The sequence below is a fragment of the Hyperolius riggenbachi genome, chromosome 10 (genome assembly GCF_040937935.1).
Source record: "Hyperolius riggenbachi isolate aHypRig1 chromosome 10, aHypRig1.pri, whole genome shotgun sequence".
NCBI classification, from domain to species: domain Eukaryota; kingdom Metazoa; phylum Chordata; class Amphibia; order Anura; family Hyperoliidae; genus Hyperolius; species Hyperolius riggenbachi.
The window spans coordinates 53,100,260-53,120,608 of NC_090655.1; the positions used below are offsets into that span (position 1 = coordinate 53,100,260).

The window sequence follows — 20,349 nt, forward strand, 5'->3', positions numbered from 1 at the left end:
GACTAAGAAGTCGGAGGCAAGGGGCCAGATTTATCAATGCATTAGACAGTTTTTTTCTTTTTAAACTGCTCTAACCAGCAGGGGGAACTGTTCCGCGTGATAAGAAAATGATTAAATCTTACTTAAAAGCAGCAATTTAGCATGAATTTCTGGAGCTGTTCTACAGTTAAGAAAAGTGCAAATCCATCCTTCAACTGACACAGAAAAAGAAGTGCTTAATTGCAGTTCTACAAATTGTGATGCAGTAGATGTGATATGTGAAGGGCTGCTCCCCCCTGCTGCCAGGTGTACTGTGAAGCTGCTCTGTGCTTAACTCTTCCAGTGCTGGGTATTGATGCAATACAGCAGATGTATTGGTTACCTCAGCAACAGTAATTTCCCTCACACACTGCACTGTCTGAGAAACCTTCCTAACTCCTATGTAAAGAAGGAAACTGCACTATTTAGAGATTTCTTTAGTCTTATGTCTGAGACAGTTCTGCACGGATTTCTAAAAACCTACTAATATTTTTTTCTCAGACACTCTTGATAATTGTCCCACATGGAGTTGAAGCAATTTTGGGCACTTTGAAAGGAAATCTGATTATGAAACCTCCAACTCAGACTCTACAATCCTGCTCATGCCAGTACACCTAGTGTCCCTCTACATACACATTTTGATTAGTAATGCACCTTAACTGTATAATTGAAGTAATTCAAGCAATTCTTGGACATTATTTTTGCACAGTCACAGATGAAAACATCTTTTAAAGCGGACCTGAACTCAGAACGTCATCTCAGCTCTAAAAGATAAGCAATAACCTTTAAAGAAAAACATGTTACAGCTGATACAAATCCTGCAAGAAATATGCAGTGTGTCTACTCCCTGCTTTCATGGAAGCAGACATATGGTTAACATCCTGTGCTTTACAAATTACCCTCTCTGCCATGGCAGTCAGCTGACACAGGTGAGAAATCAAATTACAACGTGTTATTAGACACAGATGAGAGGGAATTAGACAGGCTAAACTCTCTAAATACATACAGGGGGCATTTTTCTCTAGGTTTTCCTCCTGCCCTGTGCAAGAGTTCAGGTCCACTTTAATGTCATCATATTCTGAAACTGAAAATGTAGTGGGGATGGAATTTGCAGTGGCGCGAGTTCATTATTGTTTGCTTTCTACAAGGCCCAGCATGACCCCTTACCTGACAGCTGCCAATGCTATAAAAAGCGATGTGCACTTTATAATATGCAAAGTGTGCATTGCTGTATGCCCGTATTGTAGCGCCAGGGTTACGCAATGCACATCTGCGAACTCACGTTTCTGTGGAAGCCATGATTTCGGATTTCAGACAAGCCCAAGCAGTTGCAGTAATCAGTTGTATGTGCACTGTAGCAAAACCACAAAACTAAAACCAACACCCCCCACCCCACCCCCCAAGCCCTTTGCTGTGGAACTTACTGAGAGGCGAGGAGGCAAAGCCAGCGAAGGAACTCGCCATGACGTAATCTGCGATCTGCTGCAGCGCCAGGAGGCCGGTGGGGTTATTCCCCTTCTTCATCTGGTCCTGAATGAGGCTCTCCAGATCCTCCCGAAAGGCCTGTGGAGACAGAGATCCGTTACAGTTACTGGCAGATCACCAACCACACAGACGTTACTAACTGGCTACCAATAACATCACAAAATTGTTGACATTAAATGCGGCTGGAAGTATATATTTTTTCACTAATGTTGCAGAACAGTAAATGACTGAAGCTCACCGTTCTTCACAAGCATGGTCTGAATTGTCAAGAACCTCCCATTTTCATACGCGAGTAATTAGCTGCACAGATCAGGAGGAGCCTGTTATTTGTTTTCTACACCTGGACTAATTGAAAGACGGGCAGCAAACTTGTCCTTACCCACAGGCCCTGTTAAAGAGGAACTTCAGCCTAAACAAACATACTGTCATTTAACATTAGTTATGTTAATTAAAATAGATAGATAATATAATCTCTTAAGGTATGTACTCGTGTCTAATATTTCTGAACAACTTGTCGCTCAAGACAGTAAGGTCCGTACGTGTACAAATTACTTGTTGTTTGAAAGTCTATTCGTTTGAAACAAATAGACTTTCAAACAAGTCGTTTGATCAGTCATTTGATCTGGTCCATTGTTCTATCCAGTCCAAACGACATGTAAATTTGCTGTAATTAGCATTTCAAACGTTGTCTCATCTGTGTGTACAAAGAATCTGAACGACTTTTTGTTTGAATGACAATTCCGGTTTAAACGACAATCGGGCATAAAAGCAGATGTGTGTATGCACCTTTACCCACCCGGTTTTAAAAGAACAGGCAAAGTTTCATGATTTCATGGGGGCAGCCATCTTTTTGGTTGAAAGGAGGTGACAGGCAGGGAGCACAAGACACAGTTCCAACTGTCCTGTGTAGGCAACGATCATGCTTTGCACAGCATCAGGGAAAAATGACCGGGGCAGATTTCTTTGATGGGGCGTAGCTTAACTTCTGTGCAGCTAAAAATGAGGCTTGGGTAAGAAAAACAAAGTTCGGCCTGAAACACACCAGAGGAGTTTTTCTGAGCGTTTTGAGTTTTTAAATCTGCTGCTAATGTTATCCTATGTGTCTGTGCACACTGGAGCAATGAGGTTTTGTAAAAAAAAAACCCATAGCATTACATTGGGAAGAACTTTTAGAGGTTTCAAAAGCTCTTCCCAATGTAATGCTATGGGGTTTTTTACAAAACCTCATTGCTCCAGTGTGCACAGACACATAGGATAACATTAGCAGCAGATTTAAAAACTCAAAACGCTCAGAAAAACTCCTCTGGTGTGTTTCAGGCCTTCTTTACAGTGCTGCTGAGTAGATTTTTAGAAGGTGCTGAAATGAAGGGAAGATTTATTTCTCTAAATGAAAGATGAATTTTAACAACATATTGGTCTCAGTAATTCAACAATAGAATAGTCCTCCCTACCCTAATAAAATTATGCCTATAACTAACACACAGCACAGAGAATGAGGTTGATTGCATCAGTCAGTGTTCCACAGTAGATGGACACCACCCTGACAACTGAGCTGTACACAGAACGGTCACTTCATAAATCTTGCATACATATAACCTTAAGCCAGAAAAAAAAAAAAAAGAAAAAAAAAGTGTATTACTCACCTGGGGCTTCTACCAGCCCCCTGCAGCACTCCCGTGCCCTCGCAGCCACTCACTAATCCTCTGGTCCCCCGCTGCCAGCCAGTTTCGTTTTTGCCGACAGGCCCGTCAGGACTGGCCACGCGTAGCTTTTGCCGCATTCTCGACTGTAATTAGCGCTATTGCGGGCCGCAATGCATACAAAAATACGCGTTGCCGCATTACGAACGCATAGATATGCGGCAACGTGTATTTTTGTACGCGTTGCGGCCCGCAATAGCGCCAATTGCAGTCGGGAATGCAGAAAAAGCTACGCGTGGCCAGGCCTGACGGCAAAAACGAAACTGGCTGGCAGCGGGGGACCAGAGGATTAGTGAGTGGCTGCGAGGGCACGGGAGTGCTGCAGGGGGCTGGTAGAAGCACCAGGTGAGTAATACTCTTTTTTTCTGGCTTAAGGTTCACTTTAAACAATACTAGTTGACTGGCAGCCCTGTTGATCTCTTTGGCTGCAGTAGTGGTTAAATCAGACCTGAAACAAGCATGCAGCTAATCCAGTCTGACCACCTGATCTGCATGCTTGTGCAGGGGCTGACAGTATTAGAGACACAGGGTCAGCAGGAGAGTTAGGCAACTGGTATCATTTTAAAAGGAAACATCCATATCCTTCTCAGTTTAGGTTCCCTTTAAGCACGGAACATTCGATAAAGACAAATCTGCAATTTATAATTAACTTGGAATGTGTGTGCTGCATCTGCCACTCACAGTCCTGGGGGTTGCGCTGCTTTCACCTACAAGTGCCATCCTCCTATTACATCCTCCATAATATACAACAAATGACAGGCCTGGCACAGGAATGCAGAGATCTCGCCATACACTGAGATCCCAGCTCTCTGCGGACTGACCCTTTAAGTAATTGCTGAAAATTAGCAGGGGCTGTGCCAGAGGCAGTTTAGGTCAGATTGGTGTGGGAGGCACTCCATACTCTTGTGTGTCAGAGGAGCTGTCTGGATGGCAGCCCGGAGTTAACTCATTCTCTGTGTAAACAAGTCAGGAAGCTGCCCTCCTCCACACACTATAGGGAACAGGCATCATGTAATAGATGAACTATGTGTGCTCAAAACTGCTTCATCCCTTACTAAAATAAACCAAAGCAAGCTCTGCATGCAAATGTACTTTCTACATAAGGGAAAATGGGGGGGGGGGGGGGGGGGGACCTAGGTACCTGCTTAGGTTGCCCTGTGGGTTACCTTGCTCCTATTTACTATATGTGACAAACATGCTTATTGTAAGGCAGGGTTCACACTAAAATCTGCATGGTTTGCAAATGTGTAAAAATGCATTCGCCTCACATCTATTAAAAGTCAATGGAGAATCGCACTTCTGCAAAATTAGTCACATTTTCGCATGCACAAAAAACACACTTCTTAAAGAGAACCTGAACTCAGAATAAAAAGTCAAAATAACCATACACAGGTCATACTTACCTCCTGTGTAGTCTACTCCTCAATCTCTTTCTCCTCTCCTACATCCCATTTGTCCACTGTGATCAATGGAATTCTCTGTCCTCTATTTCAAAAATGGCCATTACCTCCTAACAGCTTCCTGCTCAGCACACTGTTAAACTAAGATCACCCACTTGAGCCATAGGGAAACATGGACCTTACCTTGCACATTCAGTTGTAACTGACAGCAGCTGATATATAACTGACAGCAACTGGTATATTTCAGTTCTGACAAAATATTGTCAGAACTGTAAGAGATCACTGTAAGAAGAAAATGGTGACCTTCTGAGAGGAACTGAGGGTAAGGTTAGTATGTAATATTCATTTGCAGCTATGTCATGTGTTTATTTTAAATAATTTTCCTCGCTTCAGGTTCCCTTTAAAGCAATAATTTGCACAATGCATGCAAATGACCTCTTTCATTAGCGGTGTTTTAAAAAAAAAAATCATTGCTTTTAAATCTGCACTTATTCAGTTTCTAAGATGCAAGTGAATTGTGCCCAACTGTAAGGGCCAGTTTACACTATCACGGAAACTGGGCCGAATCTGCGGTTTCCCCAAAGGGAAACTCTGCCATAGGAAATAATGGAGCCGCTGGCCGAATCGCTTGCCCTAGCAATTCAGCCGCCATTGCCACCAGTTTTCGTGGCAGCGGATCCCATAGCTGTGCATGATCCAGCCACCCTGCCAATCGCTCTGAAGTGATAATGTCTTATTTTTGTTGCAATGGGCATTACCCCTTGTTACTCATTTTCTGCATGTTTGCTAATTGAGTGATAACCAACTCAGCGCACCCATCTGGTAGCTTATTAGGAACAACAAGGAAAAGCAGTAAAGGAAAAACAGACAAGCAAGCTAAAATGATGTTTGTCATTAATCAATGTACAGTATGTAGCTGAACTGAAAGGATGGCCATTTCTTCCTTAGCATCAGTGTAGTTTCCTTAGAAGTAACCGTACCCCTTCACTATGGTTCCCAGTCTGCTTTGACGCTTTACACCTCCCATAATCCATCACATAACAGGTGCACTTGAACAGCAATCCGATGCACTCTCACACAGTGCAAAGAGCCAATTACAGCAGTTACACAAAAGCAAAAACTGAAGAATGCTGTGAGGGTTTCTCTCAAGGATTCAGATCAGCAACTTAAGCAAAGAGAAGAACAATATGCTCTCATAATCACTTGCGTATGACTAGAATTACCAGTAGGGGGCAACAATTACAACTACCGTACTTTAAATGTAAACTGATATCCTGTATAAACTTAATATAGTTGCTGCAGAACGCTTTTCCCTGCAGTAAAATGCCAAGATCTTTTTTTAAAGGACACCTGAACTGAGAGACATTTTCTTTTAAACAATTCTAGTTGCCTTGCAGTCCTGCTGATCTCTTTGGATGTAGTAGTGTCTAAAAACCACACCTGTTCAAGAGGGACATAATTGGCAGGACAGAAAGGCACTCTGCATTGCTTAAAGAGAACCCGAGGTGGGTTTTAAAAATCCTAATTGCACACAGAGGCTGGGTCTGCATATAATGCCCAGCCTCTGTTGCTATATTGTTCCCCCCAGACCCCCCCCTCCCCCTGCGCTCTGCTTACCCCCATAAATCAAACCACTGTGCTAGCGACACGCAGCATATCAATAGCCGGCTGTTTACATGGCCACTGTCACTCTCGCCGCTCCCCCGCCTCCTCCATATCGCCGCTCCCCACCTGCGTCCCTTCCCTCCCCGGTGACTGTAGGGAAGGGACGCAGGCAGGGAGCGGCGACAGAGGAGGCAGGGGAGCAGTGGAGAGTGACAGTGGCCATGTAAACAGCCGGCTATTGATATGCTGCGTGTCGCTAGCATGGTGGTTTGTTTTAAGAGGGTAAGCAGAGCGCAGGGGGGGTCTGGTGGAGAACAATACAGCAACTGAGGCGGGGCATTATATGCAGACCCAGCCTCTGTGTGCAATTAGGCTTTTTAAAACCCACCTCGGGTTCTCTTTAACCCCCTGGGCGTTAGGATTCTTTCCGGATTTTAGGGTCTAAAAGCGGTGCAATTTTTTTGCACCCTTTCAGACCCTAAAACCTGGAAAAAAAATCATGCTGCCAGGGAGATCTGCAGCAGTTCCACAACCACTCACCTCCCTGGCTCCAGCGCTGCAGTTTTCACTCCATCCTCCAGGTGAAGCTGCAACTCTAAAGTGAGATTGCTGGCTGTCATGACGACAGCCGGTGATCTCACCAGGAGGAAGCAGAGCCTCGGAGGAGCGGAAGAAGACTGGCGGCCGACGTCGGGATCCCCGGGAGGTATGTAGAGATGCCTGCTGCGTGCATTGCTCTGCACACAGCCTCCGGCGGCTACCCCGAGCAGTTCGGATGACCTCTCTGAGCTGCGGTTTTCCGCCCCGATCCTAGCTCGGGATTACTGCCAAGGAGGTTAAAAGGAAATAAATGTCAGCCTCCATATCCCTCTCACTTCAGTTGTCCTTTAAAGTGAATATCGGCTCCTTCACAGGCCACTACAAACTGCTCTCCTTTAGGCAGCACCCACACCATTTTAATTACGCATATATACGCGATTTCACACGTGTTTCTGATGTATTACATGGGCAGTTGTATTGTTTTCCTGCTGAAAACGCAGCAGGAAAACAATACCTTTTAATATAAGCTACGTGCGGTCAAAAAGCAGCTGCATAAAAAAAAATAAAAATAAAGAATAAACACAGACACGCACACACAATGCGAACCAGTCCACTGATGTACATGGTAACCTCATCCAAGACAGGTTGCTACAGATGCATGGTCTGTGGTGCCTTGGACACTGGTGAATACCATATATTCCGGTGTATTAGACGACTGGGTGTATAAGACAACCCCCCAACTTTTCCAGTTAAAATATAGTTTGGTATATACTCGCCCTATAAGTCTACCCTCTTCCAACGCAAACCAAATAATTAAAAAATATACACTGGTGCTATGTATGAACAGATACTGGTGCTGTACTGTATGTGGTACCCAGTATATAACAGTATACAGGTGAAAGACTGGTTGGATTGGTCAACTCTCCCTCTCCCTAAGTGGATTGGTCAGCTCTCCTTGTCTACCCGTTTATCAGAGCGGTATGAAAGAATAGATTTGTCAGAAATTGCCATTTCGAATTTGATTCACGATTTTTAACCACCCTGATGTTCTATTAAGATCGCCAGGGTGGCGGCGCAGCAGTATTTATTTATTTTTTTAAACCATGTAGCTAGCCTAGTGCAAGCTACATGACTCCCCCCTCCCGGCGGCATCTTACTTACCTTTCCGATCGCTTCCGGTGCATTAGCCCATCCGGAAATCCCGTTCTGAACGGGATTTCTTGGAGGGCTTCCCCCATCATGGCAACAATCGTGATGACGGCGACGTTGTGCAGTCATCGGGAGTCCCGATCCACCCGCAGCGCTGCCTGGCACTGATTGGCCTGGTTGTACAGGGGTCTCGGGAGAGGGGGGTCCTTACACGACGGGTAGCGGCGCATCGGCGGCGATTGTCCCCCACACGCAGCTAGCAAAGTGCTAGCTGTGTGTTTAAAAAAAAAAAAAAAATTGTTAAAATCGGCCCAGCAGGGCCTGAGCTGAGCTCGTCCATACCGCCAAGAAGGTTAATACACAACAATGGATCAGCAGCACACTGATGGTGAGTAGGAGTTCCCCCAGCATAGGTAGCCACATATAGGTGCCACGGTACAGGCCGGCCAGTATATAGGTGCCACGGTACAGGCCGGCCAGTATATAGGTGCCACGGTACAGGCCGGCCAGTATATAGGTGCCACGGTACAGGTCAGCCAGTTTGTATAGGTCAGCCAGTTTGTATAGGTCAGCCAGTGCTGCAGCCTCCAGATCCCCCTCGCCGCTGCTGCTACCTGCTCCGTCCCTTCCCCCTCCTCCGCTCGTGGCCCCCTGCTCAAGTAACGTCACATTCCATTCAGGCTCACCGCATTGGTATTGCCGCATGGTGAGATGCAGGGAAGAGGCAACGAGTGCTGCCTAATAATGGTGGCCGCCAGGAAGTGATGTCACACTTCCTGATATAGGCACGAACAGTTGTTGCCTCTTCTCTGCGGCAGAGCAATGCAGTGAGACCGAATGTAAACACAACTTACTGGAAGAGGGGGCCGCAAGTGGAGGAGAGGGTAGGGACGGAGTACACCAAGTACATGCGGCAGCGGCAAAAACCGCCGCTAAACTTCTGCTTTGATCCCAAGATTGTCATTACCGTGATCAAGATTTTCGGTTTTAAACCGAAAATCATTCAGCCCTACTTCTGACCCACCCTTTAATCCTATTTACCTCCTTCTCTGCCTCTCAGATCTCGCACATGTGCACCTGCACCACTTCACTACAGCCCTCAGCAGCGAGATCGGAGAGGCGGTAACAGGATAGGGCGTATCACCCGGCATTAATGACACACGGCGTATAAGACAACCCTTGACTTTTCAGATGATTTTCAAGGGTTAAAAAGGTTTATACACCAGAATATACAGTACTTCACACATCCCCAACTTGCAAAAAGGTACATCAGGCATTACTTGATTACTGTGACTCGTGCTATGTAATTTACATGCTCAAATGTCCACGTGGTCTTGCATATGTCGGCAAGAGCACTGGGCAATTTAAAAAAAATAAAATAAAATCAAAAGCATTGTGTGGGATATCAAACAGGCCCTTGAGAGTACTGTACCTTGGAAACACCTGACCAAAACATATCAGTTGCAGTCCACTTTGTGGAGATTGGAGAACAAACACCTCATTCCCTGAGGGGCATGGTTGATTGGTCATTGATCAGGTCCTGAATCCCAGGAGAGGGGTAACAGAAAAAAAAAAAAGACCTGATGATGCATAGGTAAAGTCATGTTGGGTCCAACCCCTCTGGGAACATGTAACCACAGCCAATCCCCCTGTTCAGTTAGTGATTTTGTACAACGGAAACTGTCCGCATACCTGCGGGCTAGGATTGCTACATAGGAGGTATGTCAAGCAGAGTGACTGATGCTGCAACCTATGCAATTCAAATATGGCCAATAACGTTTTTGTAATTATTCAGGGTGGAGTTTATGGCTGATTAGTGATCGGCTGTTCTGATGGGTTTTTTTATTCTGTTTGCACAAAGTGGACAGGACAGGTCTGAGGGATATTGATTTGAAGGGGCAAGACATTTGAGGGCGCCCCCTCTTGCCCCTGCACAGAGCTGGCCCCAATGCAGACCATTCCTTTGGCTCTTAAAAGATTTTATACGTACCCGGGGAATTTCTCCAAGCCCCATAAGCACTGACGCGTCCCTCGTCTTCCTCCTGAGTGCCTCCGTTTACATTCATCTGTGCTCACGAGGCTGGAGGAAGCGCCGGGTAAGTATAAAAATCTTTTTATTTGGCCATCTCAGTTAAGCTGGCCACTAATGGTCCAATTTCTAGCGAAAAATCGTTCGAGCGATCAGAAATTCACTACACCATCAACTAACCAATCATTGCTTCCTATCTATCACGACCACCAAGAAAATCCAAATTTTCGTTCGACGAAAATTCATTCGGGCGACATTTTTTTCACTCGTAAATCTCCATTGGTGGACACAATCGATTAAGAACCAATCAGATCAGAATTTGATCGCTCGAACGATTTTTCGCTAGAAATTGGACAGTTAGTGGCCAGCTTAACCCTTTAAGGCTAGGTTGCCGTTTGAACCAGATCTCAAATGGCTAGCAAGAGCGGACAGTGTAGTGTCAACTCCAACGGTTTGTTGTGGTCTGGTTTATCCATGCGTTTCACCCATGAGATTTATATATATCCAACAGATTTATTGCAGACTGACAAGTGTAAATGGATCTTATTTATAAATAGGCTGTCAGTTTTCTGATGCACCAAAGTAGTGTGAGCACACTCTAAATTAGAAATTAGAAGTGTGCGTTATAAAGGTAAACAGCGGCAAGCCGGCATGGCTAACTGGAATTTATTGTTGCAATCATTAAGTGCAAAAAGTTTGGGCATATTCAATTTGTGCAGAAGAGGCCAGGCAGTGGGTGCAGGGCACAGGATACAGGGCTCTGATAGGATGGTCTAGCACAGGAGTGCCCATTAGGTAATTCGCGATCTACCAGTAGATCGCAAAGGACTTCTGGTAGTAGATCCCAACCCCACTACATTTTCAACTGAGGCGCCAGGTGTTACCCGGACCGAATGCTGTTGTGTGCTCCTATAATTTATTGCCTGATGAAGCAGGTCGACGCTTGCGAAAAGCGTAGCAACCCCCTTGGAGTATACCAATAAATGCTTTTTTGTTTTTAATAAGACAGTTTCTAGTGTGCTTTGGAGGCAGTGGTGGACTTCCCTCCTGTAAGCACTTTAAAACTTTTCCTCATTTTGATTTTATCCTGTTGGCGCCTCTGTTTATTTCAACGTAGCAACTATTATCCACCCTTGGTGGAGGGGGATACCCCTTTTTCTCCTGTCTACAAAGAGCGCAAATTCTTATTCCTGAGTGAAGACAGGACAATCTCCTCACCTGCCTACACAGGTGACATTTATTTCCTTTTAAACCATTCCAGTTGCCCGGCAGCCCTGCTGATCTTGTTGGCTGCAGTAGTGTCTAGATCACACACCAGAAACAAACATGCAACTTGCAACTGAAGTAAACAAGATTAATTCATACTTCAGTCAGAAACATTTGATCTGAATGCTTGTTCAATATCTATGGCTAAAAGTATTAGAGGAAGAGGGTCAGCTGGACTGGCAGGCAACTAGTATTGTTAAAAGAAAAAAAAAATATGACAGCCTCTGACTTCGGGTGTACTTTTAAGTTTGTGTTTTTTTCCTGCATCTCATTTTCTTGTTCTGGACAGAAACCAATTACTTTAAAGTGAAACCGAGGTGTAAATAAACCGATGAGATAAAATTTGCATTTACCTTTTACTTTTTTTTTTTTTTTTTTTTTTTTAGATATCCCATGGTTTTGTTTTATATTTAAACATTTACAGAGTCAATTGAATGTTTTGCTGTCTCTGCTCAGTGGCAGCCTATTAAGTGTCCCTAAATGAAACTATATGAACAACTGATCTTTTTCTATCTCCCTTTGCTCTCAGAAGTTGTATTCGGCCAGGAAACTGGTTATGGCTGTAATTTGCTTATCGGTGATGTTTATTATATTCTTAATAAGCTACTGACAGCTGTCACTTCCAAATCTAAAAATTTACCTTCAGGCAGCAAACTTAAACAAGTAAAACAGCCTGGTTATTAATGTTTTGTACTGTACATACACATGTTGCCTCAGATACACTAAGTTATGGCGTTCCCATGACAAGAAAGTAAGGCACAACGTACCTCACTGGGGACATTGACAGAACTAAAACCCAAGAAAGGTTATAAATCTTTCCACACAATTTTATTTGTATTTTTATAGGACTTTATGCAATCCATCAGCATTTTGGGTTTAGGACCATCCAGCTGTGCGGGTTCTGCCTAGGAAGGGTTAATGTTCCCAAAATCCTAGGTCTCCGTCCCCTCCCTGTCCCCGACCCCCCCTGGGTCCCCCATTGAGGCGGGACACTCTTGTCATTGTGTAATGAAGCGCACACATCCCAGCACAGCTCAAAAGAAAGAATGTGAAAACCGTGCAAGTCCAGCCAAAGCCAGCGGGTCATCCGAGGGGCTGCAGCGGAGGGGCGGCCGGGTGTGGCGTGGGTGGATTATTCTTTTAAGAGGGATTAAATCTTTCAGAAAAGACAAGTATTAGTGGTCAAGCCTGAGCAGCCAAAGCAGGAGCTGCAGATGACTTTGTGGAGGTGAAAGTAGGAGCGGAAATCTCCTCTGCGGCCGTATAAATCGCAGCGAAGCAATAACCGCTCTGGATAGCAAATCGGAATTAGGTTTCCCGCAGAGCTTCTGGAACCCAAAATAGTCTTCCTGTCACCATGTTTGATTTGAGCTACTCACAGCAGCGATCACGGTTTGGGCAGGTGGATGAGAGAGGCGGGCTACTCACCGGGCTCTTCAGGATCTGCGTCACACGTTTTTTCTGCTCCATCATGTTGAAGTCCTGACGCAGGTCCGGAGACATGTTCCTCTCCCGCAGGTAACTGGGGTCATTTTCATCGACGCGGTCGAAGTACCGCTCTTTGTGAGGCATGCTGGGAGGAGGAGGGGCTGTGATCACCCCCGGGCTGGCTCCGGAACTCATGGCTCAGTCGCTGCGGAGCCGGGTCTCACCTAGGAGAGGACAGAGTGAAAACAAATGCATCAATCGGGATGCAAAGACACCAGCGGCACAAACACATTCCAACTGCAACGGCTGCAGGAAGAAGCCCATCATTAGGAGGGAACCGGGGTGACAGACACATGGAGGCTGACATATTTATTTCCTTTTATTCAATGCAGATTGCCTGGCTGTCCTACTGATCCTCTGCCTCCATACACCCTGAACAAGCATGCAGATGAGATGTTTGACAAAAATCTTACTGGATTTGCCACATTCTTGTTTCAGAAAGATCAGCAGAACTGCCAGGCAACTGGTATTATTTTAAAGGAAATAAATTATGGCAGCCTCCATATCCCTCTCACCTCAGTTATTTGGGTTGACAAAAAAAAAAACAAAAAAAAAAACACATACATCCATTGAGTTTAACCAGAAAATAACACTAGATTATACCCTCACATACATTGGGTTCCTTTAAAAGGGGATCTCTGCTCAAAACTGGTATTTTGAGGTGGTACAGAAAAGTTTAGGCACCAGCTGACTTATTACGCATGTCTCTCTGACTCCAGTGAAAATAATGTAATAAAAAAAAGTGCTTCATTTTTACAATAATTGTGTATAAATGATTTAGTCACAGTTTGCCCATTGTAAAATCTTTCCTCTCCCCGATTTACATTCTGACATTTATCACATGGTGATATTTTTACTGCTGGCAGGTGATGTCAGTGGAATGAGATGCTGCTTGCTTTTTTGGCAGTTGTAAAAAGCTGTAAACAGCTGTTCTTGCCCACATGGCAACAACACTGATGTCAGAATCATGGTCCTAACATCCCACAGTGGGAAGGGTTTCACCACAATATCAGCCATACAGACTCCCCTGATGATCCCTTTGTGAAAAGTAAAAGATTTATCATGGGAATGAGAGTGTCAGATAATGATTGGGATGAAATTCAATTCCTCGTTACGGTTTCACAGGTCCTTGGGATGTCGGAGGAAACTGGAGTGCCCAGAGGAAACTGAGATAAGGGAAGTATCCTGTGCGTGGTCCAAACTTGGGGCCTTAGCATTAAAGGGACCCTCAACTGAGAGGGATATGGATGTTTCCTTTTAAACAATACCAGTTGCCTGGCAGTCCTGCTGATCTCTTTGGCTGTAGTAGTGACTGAATCACACACCTGAAACAAGCATGCAGCTAATCCAGTCTGACTTCAGTCAGAGCACCTGATCTGCATGCTTGTTGAGGGGCTGTGGCTGAAGGCATTAAAGACACCGGATCAGCAGGAGAATCCAGTAACTGGTATTATTTTAAAAAGGAAAAATCCATATCCTTCTCAGTTTAGGTTCCCTTTAAAAGAAACCGGGTATGGTCAATGAAATGCAAATAGAGTTAATGCAATTGAATTTTTAATGCCAATTTTATGTAGCTGAAAAAAATTTACCAAATTTCTACTGCTGCGTACAATTAACATAAAAGCTTACGTAAACTTGGAATTATTTGCGCCTCATTGACTAACCCCTACTAATCACCATCTGACAGATGCCTAAAGGGGCCCATACACTGGTCAATTTCAGCCATCGATCGATTGAGTCTATGGAATTGACCGATTAGAAATAGATTCTATCAAATCTAACGATCCATCGATTTGCGGCCAATTTCGAACTATTTCATCTAACAGGATGGAAAATCGAGGTCCATAGAGTTACATTGGATCTAATGGTCCAATAATGCATTCTGAAATCTATTGGAAATCTGTTCCTAGTGTGTGGCACACAGATTCCTGTCAGATTCGACCTGACAGGCATCTGACTAATCTATCTGATGGTCGAATCTGCTGCAAATCTATAAGTGTATGGCCACCTTTATTGGCCAACAGCAGGTTTGCTTAGCCTGACTATCAGGAAAACAGAATTTTGCCTTCTTCAAATAGAACGGAATTCGCATTTAGGTTGGAGTGAGCATATGAAGTCTCCCACAATGCATCACTGCTAAATATGCAAATCGCCCCTTCGTTGTCTGCCCGTTTCCACTATCGCGAATTCGCATGCGCTTCCCGCATGCGAATTTGCATGGGCAATACAAGTGGATGGGACTTTTTCCACTTGTCAGGATTTCTGAGTTTTTCTGTGCAGAAAAAAATCTGCACGGCAAAGCCATCAGATTCGCATACCGCTATAAGATTCGCATACAATGTATTTAATAGGAAATTCGCATGCGGTTTTGGTATGCGAATTTCCATACGATTTCGCATAGAAACAATGAGAACGTACACAGGCACTGCCATGGTTAAATTTGCATACATAGTCATCCATGCGAAATCGTATGCGAATTCGCATGAAAATTCAAATACAACCGCATGCACAATTCGCATCCGCATGCAAATTTTTTCCGTGGCGATTCCCACCGCACAAGCGGAAACGGGCCCTGAACGCTAAAACCCCTCCAGATATCTGTACTGATGCTGTACATTCACGCAAAACTGATCACTGCACAATACACACAGGCAGTAGCTCTGCTTTAAAACAAGCTAGTGGTGACTAAAGGTGGGTACACACATCAGATAAAAGTCTTTGGAAAATGAAAGATCACAGACCAATCTTACCACCCTTCCATGTAGTATGAGAGCCATACTCTACACAGTCTATTCTATTGAGCGGAACTCCCCATCAGATAGAAATCTTTGCAAGATGCTGTACTCCTGCAAAAGATCTGTTCCTGCAAAAGATCTGTTCCTGCAAAAGATCTGTTCCTGCAAAAGATCTGTTCCTGCAAAAGATCTGTTCCTGCAAAAGATCTGTTCCTGCAAAAGATCTGTTCCTGCAAAAGATCTGTTCCTGCAAAATGCATTCATAGTCTATGATATCTGCAGATGTTTCTGAACGATCCGCTCAGCAGATCGTTCAGAAACTGTATTATCAGTCTGCCGACAGACTGTACACACGCACTGTCGGGAGAACGACCGCCCAGTGGGAGGGTCTGACGGACCCGTCGTTCTCTGTAGTAGTGTGTGTGTACGCACCTTTAAGCCCCATCTACACGATACGATTCTTTGTACGATTCTATTTACGATCCGATTAAATCCAACATGTTAGATCGGGATTCGATTCAATTCGATTTGCCATTGTTTTGCAATAGTAAATTGAATCGAATCCTGATCGGACATGTCTGGTTTAATCGCATCATAAATAGAATCGTAATCGAATCGTACAAAGAATCGTATCGTGTAGATGGGGCTTTAAACAAAGTGTGTATGAGATCTGCAGCCATCATAGACTATAAGTGCATTTTGCAGGAAGTGATCTTTTGCAGGAAGTGATCTTTTGCAGGAAGTGATCTTTTGCAGGAACAGATCTTTTGCAGGAACAGATCTTTTGCAGGAACAGATCTTTTGCAGGAACAGATCTTTTGCAGGAACAGATCTTTTGCAGGAACAGATCTTTTGCAGGAACAGATCTTTTGCAGGAACAGATCTTTTGCAGGAACAGATCTTTTGCAGGAACAGATCTTTTGCAGGAACAGATCTTTTGCAGGAACAGATCTTTTGCAGGAACAGATCTTTTGCAGGAACAGATCTTTTGCAGGAACAGATCTTTTGCAGGAACAGATCTTTTGCAGGAACAGATCTTTTGCAGGAACAGATCTTTTGCAGGAACAGATCTTTTGCAGGAACAGATCTTTTGCAGGAACAGATCTTTTGCAGATACTGATCTGTTGCATGTGTGCAGCATCTTTGTGTGCAGCATCTTGCAAAGATTTTTATCTGATGGGGAGTTCAGCTCAATAGAATAGACTGTGTAGAGTATGGCTCTCATACTACATGGAAGGGGGTAAAAAGTCTGTGATCTTTCATTTTCCAAAGACTTATCTTGTGTGTGTACCCACCTTAATGCGCTAACACAGTCTTAAAGGGATACTGTAGGGGGGGGGGGGGGGAATGAGTTGAAGTTACCCGGGGCTTCTAATGGTCCCCCACAGGCATCCTGTGCCCACGCAGCCACTCCCCAATGCCCTAGCCCTGCCTCCAGTTCACTTCTGGAATTTCAGACTTTAAAGTCTGAAAACCACTGCGCCTGTGTTGCAGTGTCCTCGCTTCCCCTGAGGTCACCAGCCCAGACCATACTGGGCTTGTGCAGTACACTCCTGGTGACATCAGCGGGATCGAGGACACGGCAACGCAGGCGCAGTGGTTTTCAGACTTTAAAGTCTGAAATTCCAGAAGTGAGCCAGAGGCGGGGCCGGAGCATCGGTGAGTGGCTGCGCGGGTGCAGGATGTCTGTGGGGGACCATTAGAAGCCCTGGGTAACTTCAACTCATTTTCCCCTGACCCCCCTACAGTGTCCCTTTAAATGCCTTCCAACCCTTTCACAGCCATAACAAGATTGCCTGCCATGGGTGAGCTAGACCTCATCAACACTCCAAGGGATAAAGGGGCACTATGTTGGCATTTTGCTGCAACTATAGTCATTCATATAATAGTAGCAGAATATCATGCTCAACCACTTTAACCTGTGTATTTTCACCTTATGCATCTGAGCAATTTTCAAATTTCAGCGCTTCTCCTATTAATTTGCCAATAACTTTATCACTACTTATCACAACAAAGTGATCTAGATCTTGTTTTTTCAGCCACCAATTAGGCTATCTTTGAGTGGTACATTATGCTAAAATTTTTTCTCAATGCATTTTAATGGGAATATTAAGAAAAAAAAATGGAGAAAAATAATTTCAAAGTTTTCAGCCATTATAGCTTTAAAAGAATACATGCTACCAAAATTAAAACCCACGTATTTGCTTATTTGTCCCGGTTATTAAACAGTTTAAATTATGTTCATATCTCAATGTATGGTGCCAACATTTTATTTGCAAATATAGGTGCATTTTGTCAGTTTTGCGTCCATCACTATTTACAAGCCCAGAATTGGAAAAAAAAAATAGTAACATACCCTCTTGACATACATATTCAAAAAGTTCAGCCCCTAAGGTTTGTCTGTATTTTTTTTTAATGCAAAAGTTTCATGTGGGCATTTATGGGACAGTGTGGGAGGTAAGGGCTCAATTATAAAGTATGTGTAGGCCTCTTAAAATAAATGGATGTAGGTGTAATTTTACTATTTGGCCACAAAATGTAATGAGGATGTAATGAGTGCAAGGGTAAGTACAGTGTTTACAAATTACCACAGGCATCAAATTGATGCTGCAATCATTGACACGGGAACCTAAAACAATGCATAGGAACTGCGTTCCCAGTCACTGCCCTCCGGGCTAACGGGTGGCGGCAAGAACAAGCACGGGATCGCACGCACAGACGAGCAGGCGCACGCACAGCGGCGATTTTGACAGAGTATGTATATTTACTCCCCTGAGGCTTACATTACGTTTTTAGGGGAGTAGATATAATGTACTAAACCATTAAGTGGTTAAAGAGGCACTGTAGTGATGTAGTATAACAGTCAATTATTCAGGATACCCATTTTTACTTTACTTTTCCTTGTTTCAGCATCAGAAACACTTCCTACATCTATACACTGGTATGTAACCCCACCCTTCTAGTGATCTTTAGCCTAGGCAGCCTTTTCCTCCCAGTGCACTCCAGACCACCAGGTGTTCCTACGCACTTCAACCCAAACATTCCACAGTGATGCACCTACCAGCAGACAAAATGTCATCATTTGTAATAAATGTAAATCTGAGAGAGAAATTTTTTTTTACACTGACTTGATTTCTGAATAAATTTTTTAAAATGATAGTGTTTTATTACGTTATACTTTGTAAAGTTCCTCTTTAATATATTTGCGTTATAAAGTGGACCTGAACTCTTGCACAGGACAGAAGGAAAACAGAGTAATGCACCCTGTATGTATTTAGAGAATTTAGCCTCTCTAATTCCCCATCATTTGTAACTAGTCTCAAATGTAATTTGATCTCTCAGCTAAGTCAGCTCAGGAATCTCGGCAGGGCAGCTAATTTGTACACACAGGATGTTAACCCTATGTCTGCTTCCATGAAAGCAGGAAGTAGACACTGCAGAATTTTTATCAGATGAAAATGTTTTTTCTTTAGAGGTTATTATGCTGTTGCTTATCTTTTAGAGCAGAGAGGAAGTTCTGAATTCAGGTCTGCTATAAAACGAACAAAAAACAGAAAGGTTGCCCTTTGAAAAAGAGTATGGGGTTCCCTCTAGAGCGTCTGGAGGGAAACCCATACAAACTATGGGTACTGGCCAGGTATAGAACCTGGGAGTGGGACCGTACTCCTGCAAGGTTAGCATGCCAATCACTCTGCCCCCATGCTGACCATAGCTCAGTATCTCTATACATAGCCTATAAACAGCTCACACTGTCCCTGGCGTCCCATTTATAGCTCACGCTAGAGAGATTTCAGATGACGGCTAAAGGTCATGGCGGAACGATCATATTGCGCAATGCCTCAGGCTGTTTATGTACATGAATTGCTGGGTGCCTTCTCAGCCAGCGACAGATTGCTATGTGGATCCCAGGGGACAGATGGCCTCTCCCGCCTGTCGCTGGACCCCACCCAGGATTTGTTGTGAAACCTGATCGGGTCACATGACCTACACAAGACAGGATTAACTAACGAGAAATAATTTGTGACACACACACACAGCCCATCCTTGTGTACACACATCACCCACGGGCTGCCCGATAACAAGCGTGGCTTTGTGTACACACAGCATGCACAGCGAGGCCACTATGCCAAGACAGCGCCATGCCAAACACCAAGACAGACTAAGCTTAAGTCCTAGCAGCCTTTTTCTTTTATAGGGGGCGGGGGCATATTGGGAAACAAAAAAGTACATATATCTGCTCCTCAAAGGCAGGGCTGTGGAGTCGGTACAAAAATCTAACGACTCCAACTCAGACTCCTCAGTTTATGGAACCACGACTCCAACTCTGACTCAGAGTACCCAAAATGGCTCCGACTCAGACTCCTTAGTCTAATACTTAAAAGGGCTGTGGATTTTGTACAAAAATCATCTGACTCCGGACTCAGACTCCTCAGTTTATGAAATAAATGACTCCGACTCCACAGCCCTGCTCAAAGGTCTACCTACCTGCTCACTACCACCTAGTCTGGAGCCACCCACTAGCCTTTTTTTTACCACAAGCAGTTGAAAAGCAGTGAAATGCCTCTCAACTGCTTGCTGCTGCCTGGTAACTGCTCACTAATGCCTGGCAACTGCTTGCTGAGTCAGAACAATTTTGAGTACCTGGAGTTGGAGTCAGTGGTTTCATAAACTGAGGAGTCGAGTCAGAGTTGGATGATTTTTGTACCGACTCCACAGCCCTGTTAGGGATGGTCAATGAGATGCAAATAACTGAGGTGATTCAGGATTATGCACATTTATGCAGCTTAAAAATGGACCAATCAAATTTTAACTCCACAGTGTGCGATAACTTCTCAGCAACACAGGGAGGAGGTGGGAGGAGTCTAGCAATCTGTGCTAATAGGGAAACACTGGCTTCTGGTCTTTGACTACCTTACATAGGTGACGATGGGACA

General features: G+C 44.2%; 1 protein-coding gene across 11 annotated transcripts in view; it reads right to left on the reverse strand.

The window, feature by feature from the left end:
• The window catches only part of ADD3 (adducin 3), a 279,712-nt gene that overhangs the window by 50,740 nt on the left and 208,623 nt on the right, over nucleotides 1–20,349 (reverse strand). For all 11 annotated transcript variants that reach the window (XM_068258770.1, XM_068258769.1, XM_068258768.1 and 8 more), the window contains 2 exons: nucleotides 12,621–12,844; nucleotides 1,443–1,581 (listed from right to left, as the gene is read on the reverse strand). In XM_068258770.1, the coding sequence (XP_068114871.1) occupies nucleotides 1,443–1,581; nucleotides 12,621–12,815 (334 nt within the window). In that variant the 5' untranslated portion in view covers nucleotides 12,816–12,844. The remainder of the gene's footprint in view (nucleotides 1–1,442; nucleotides 1,582–12,620; nucleotides 12,845–20,349) is intronic.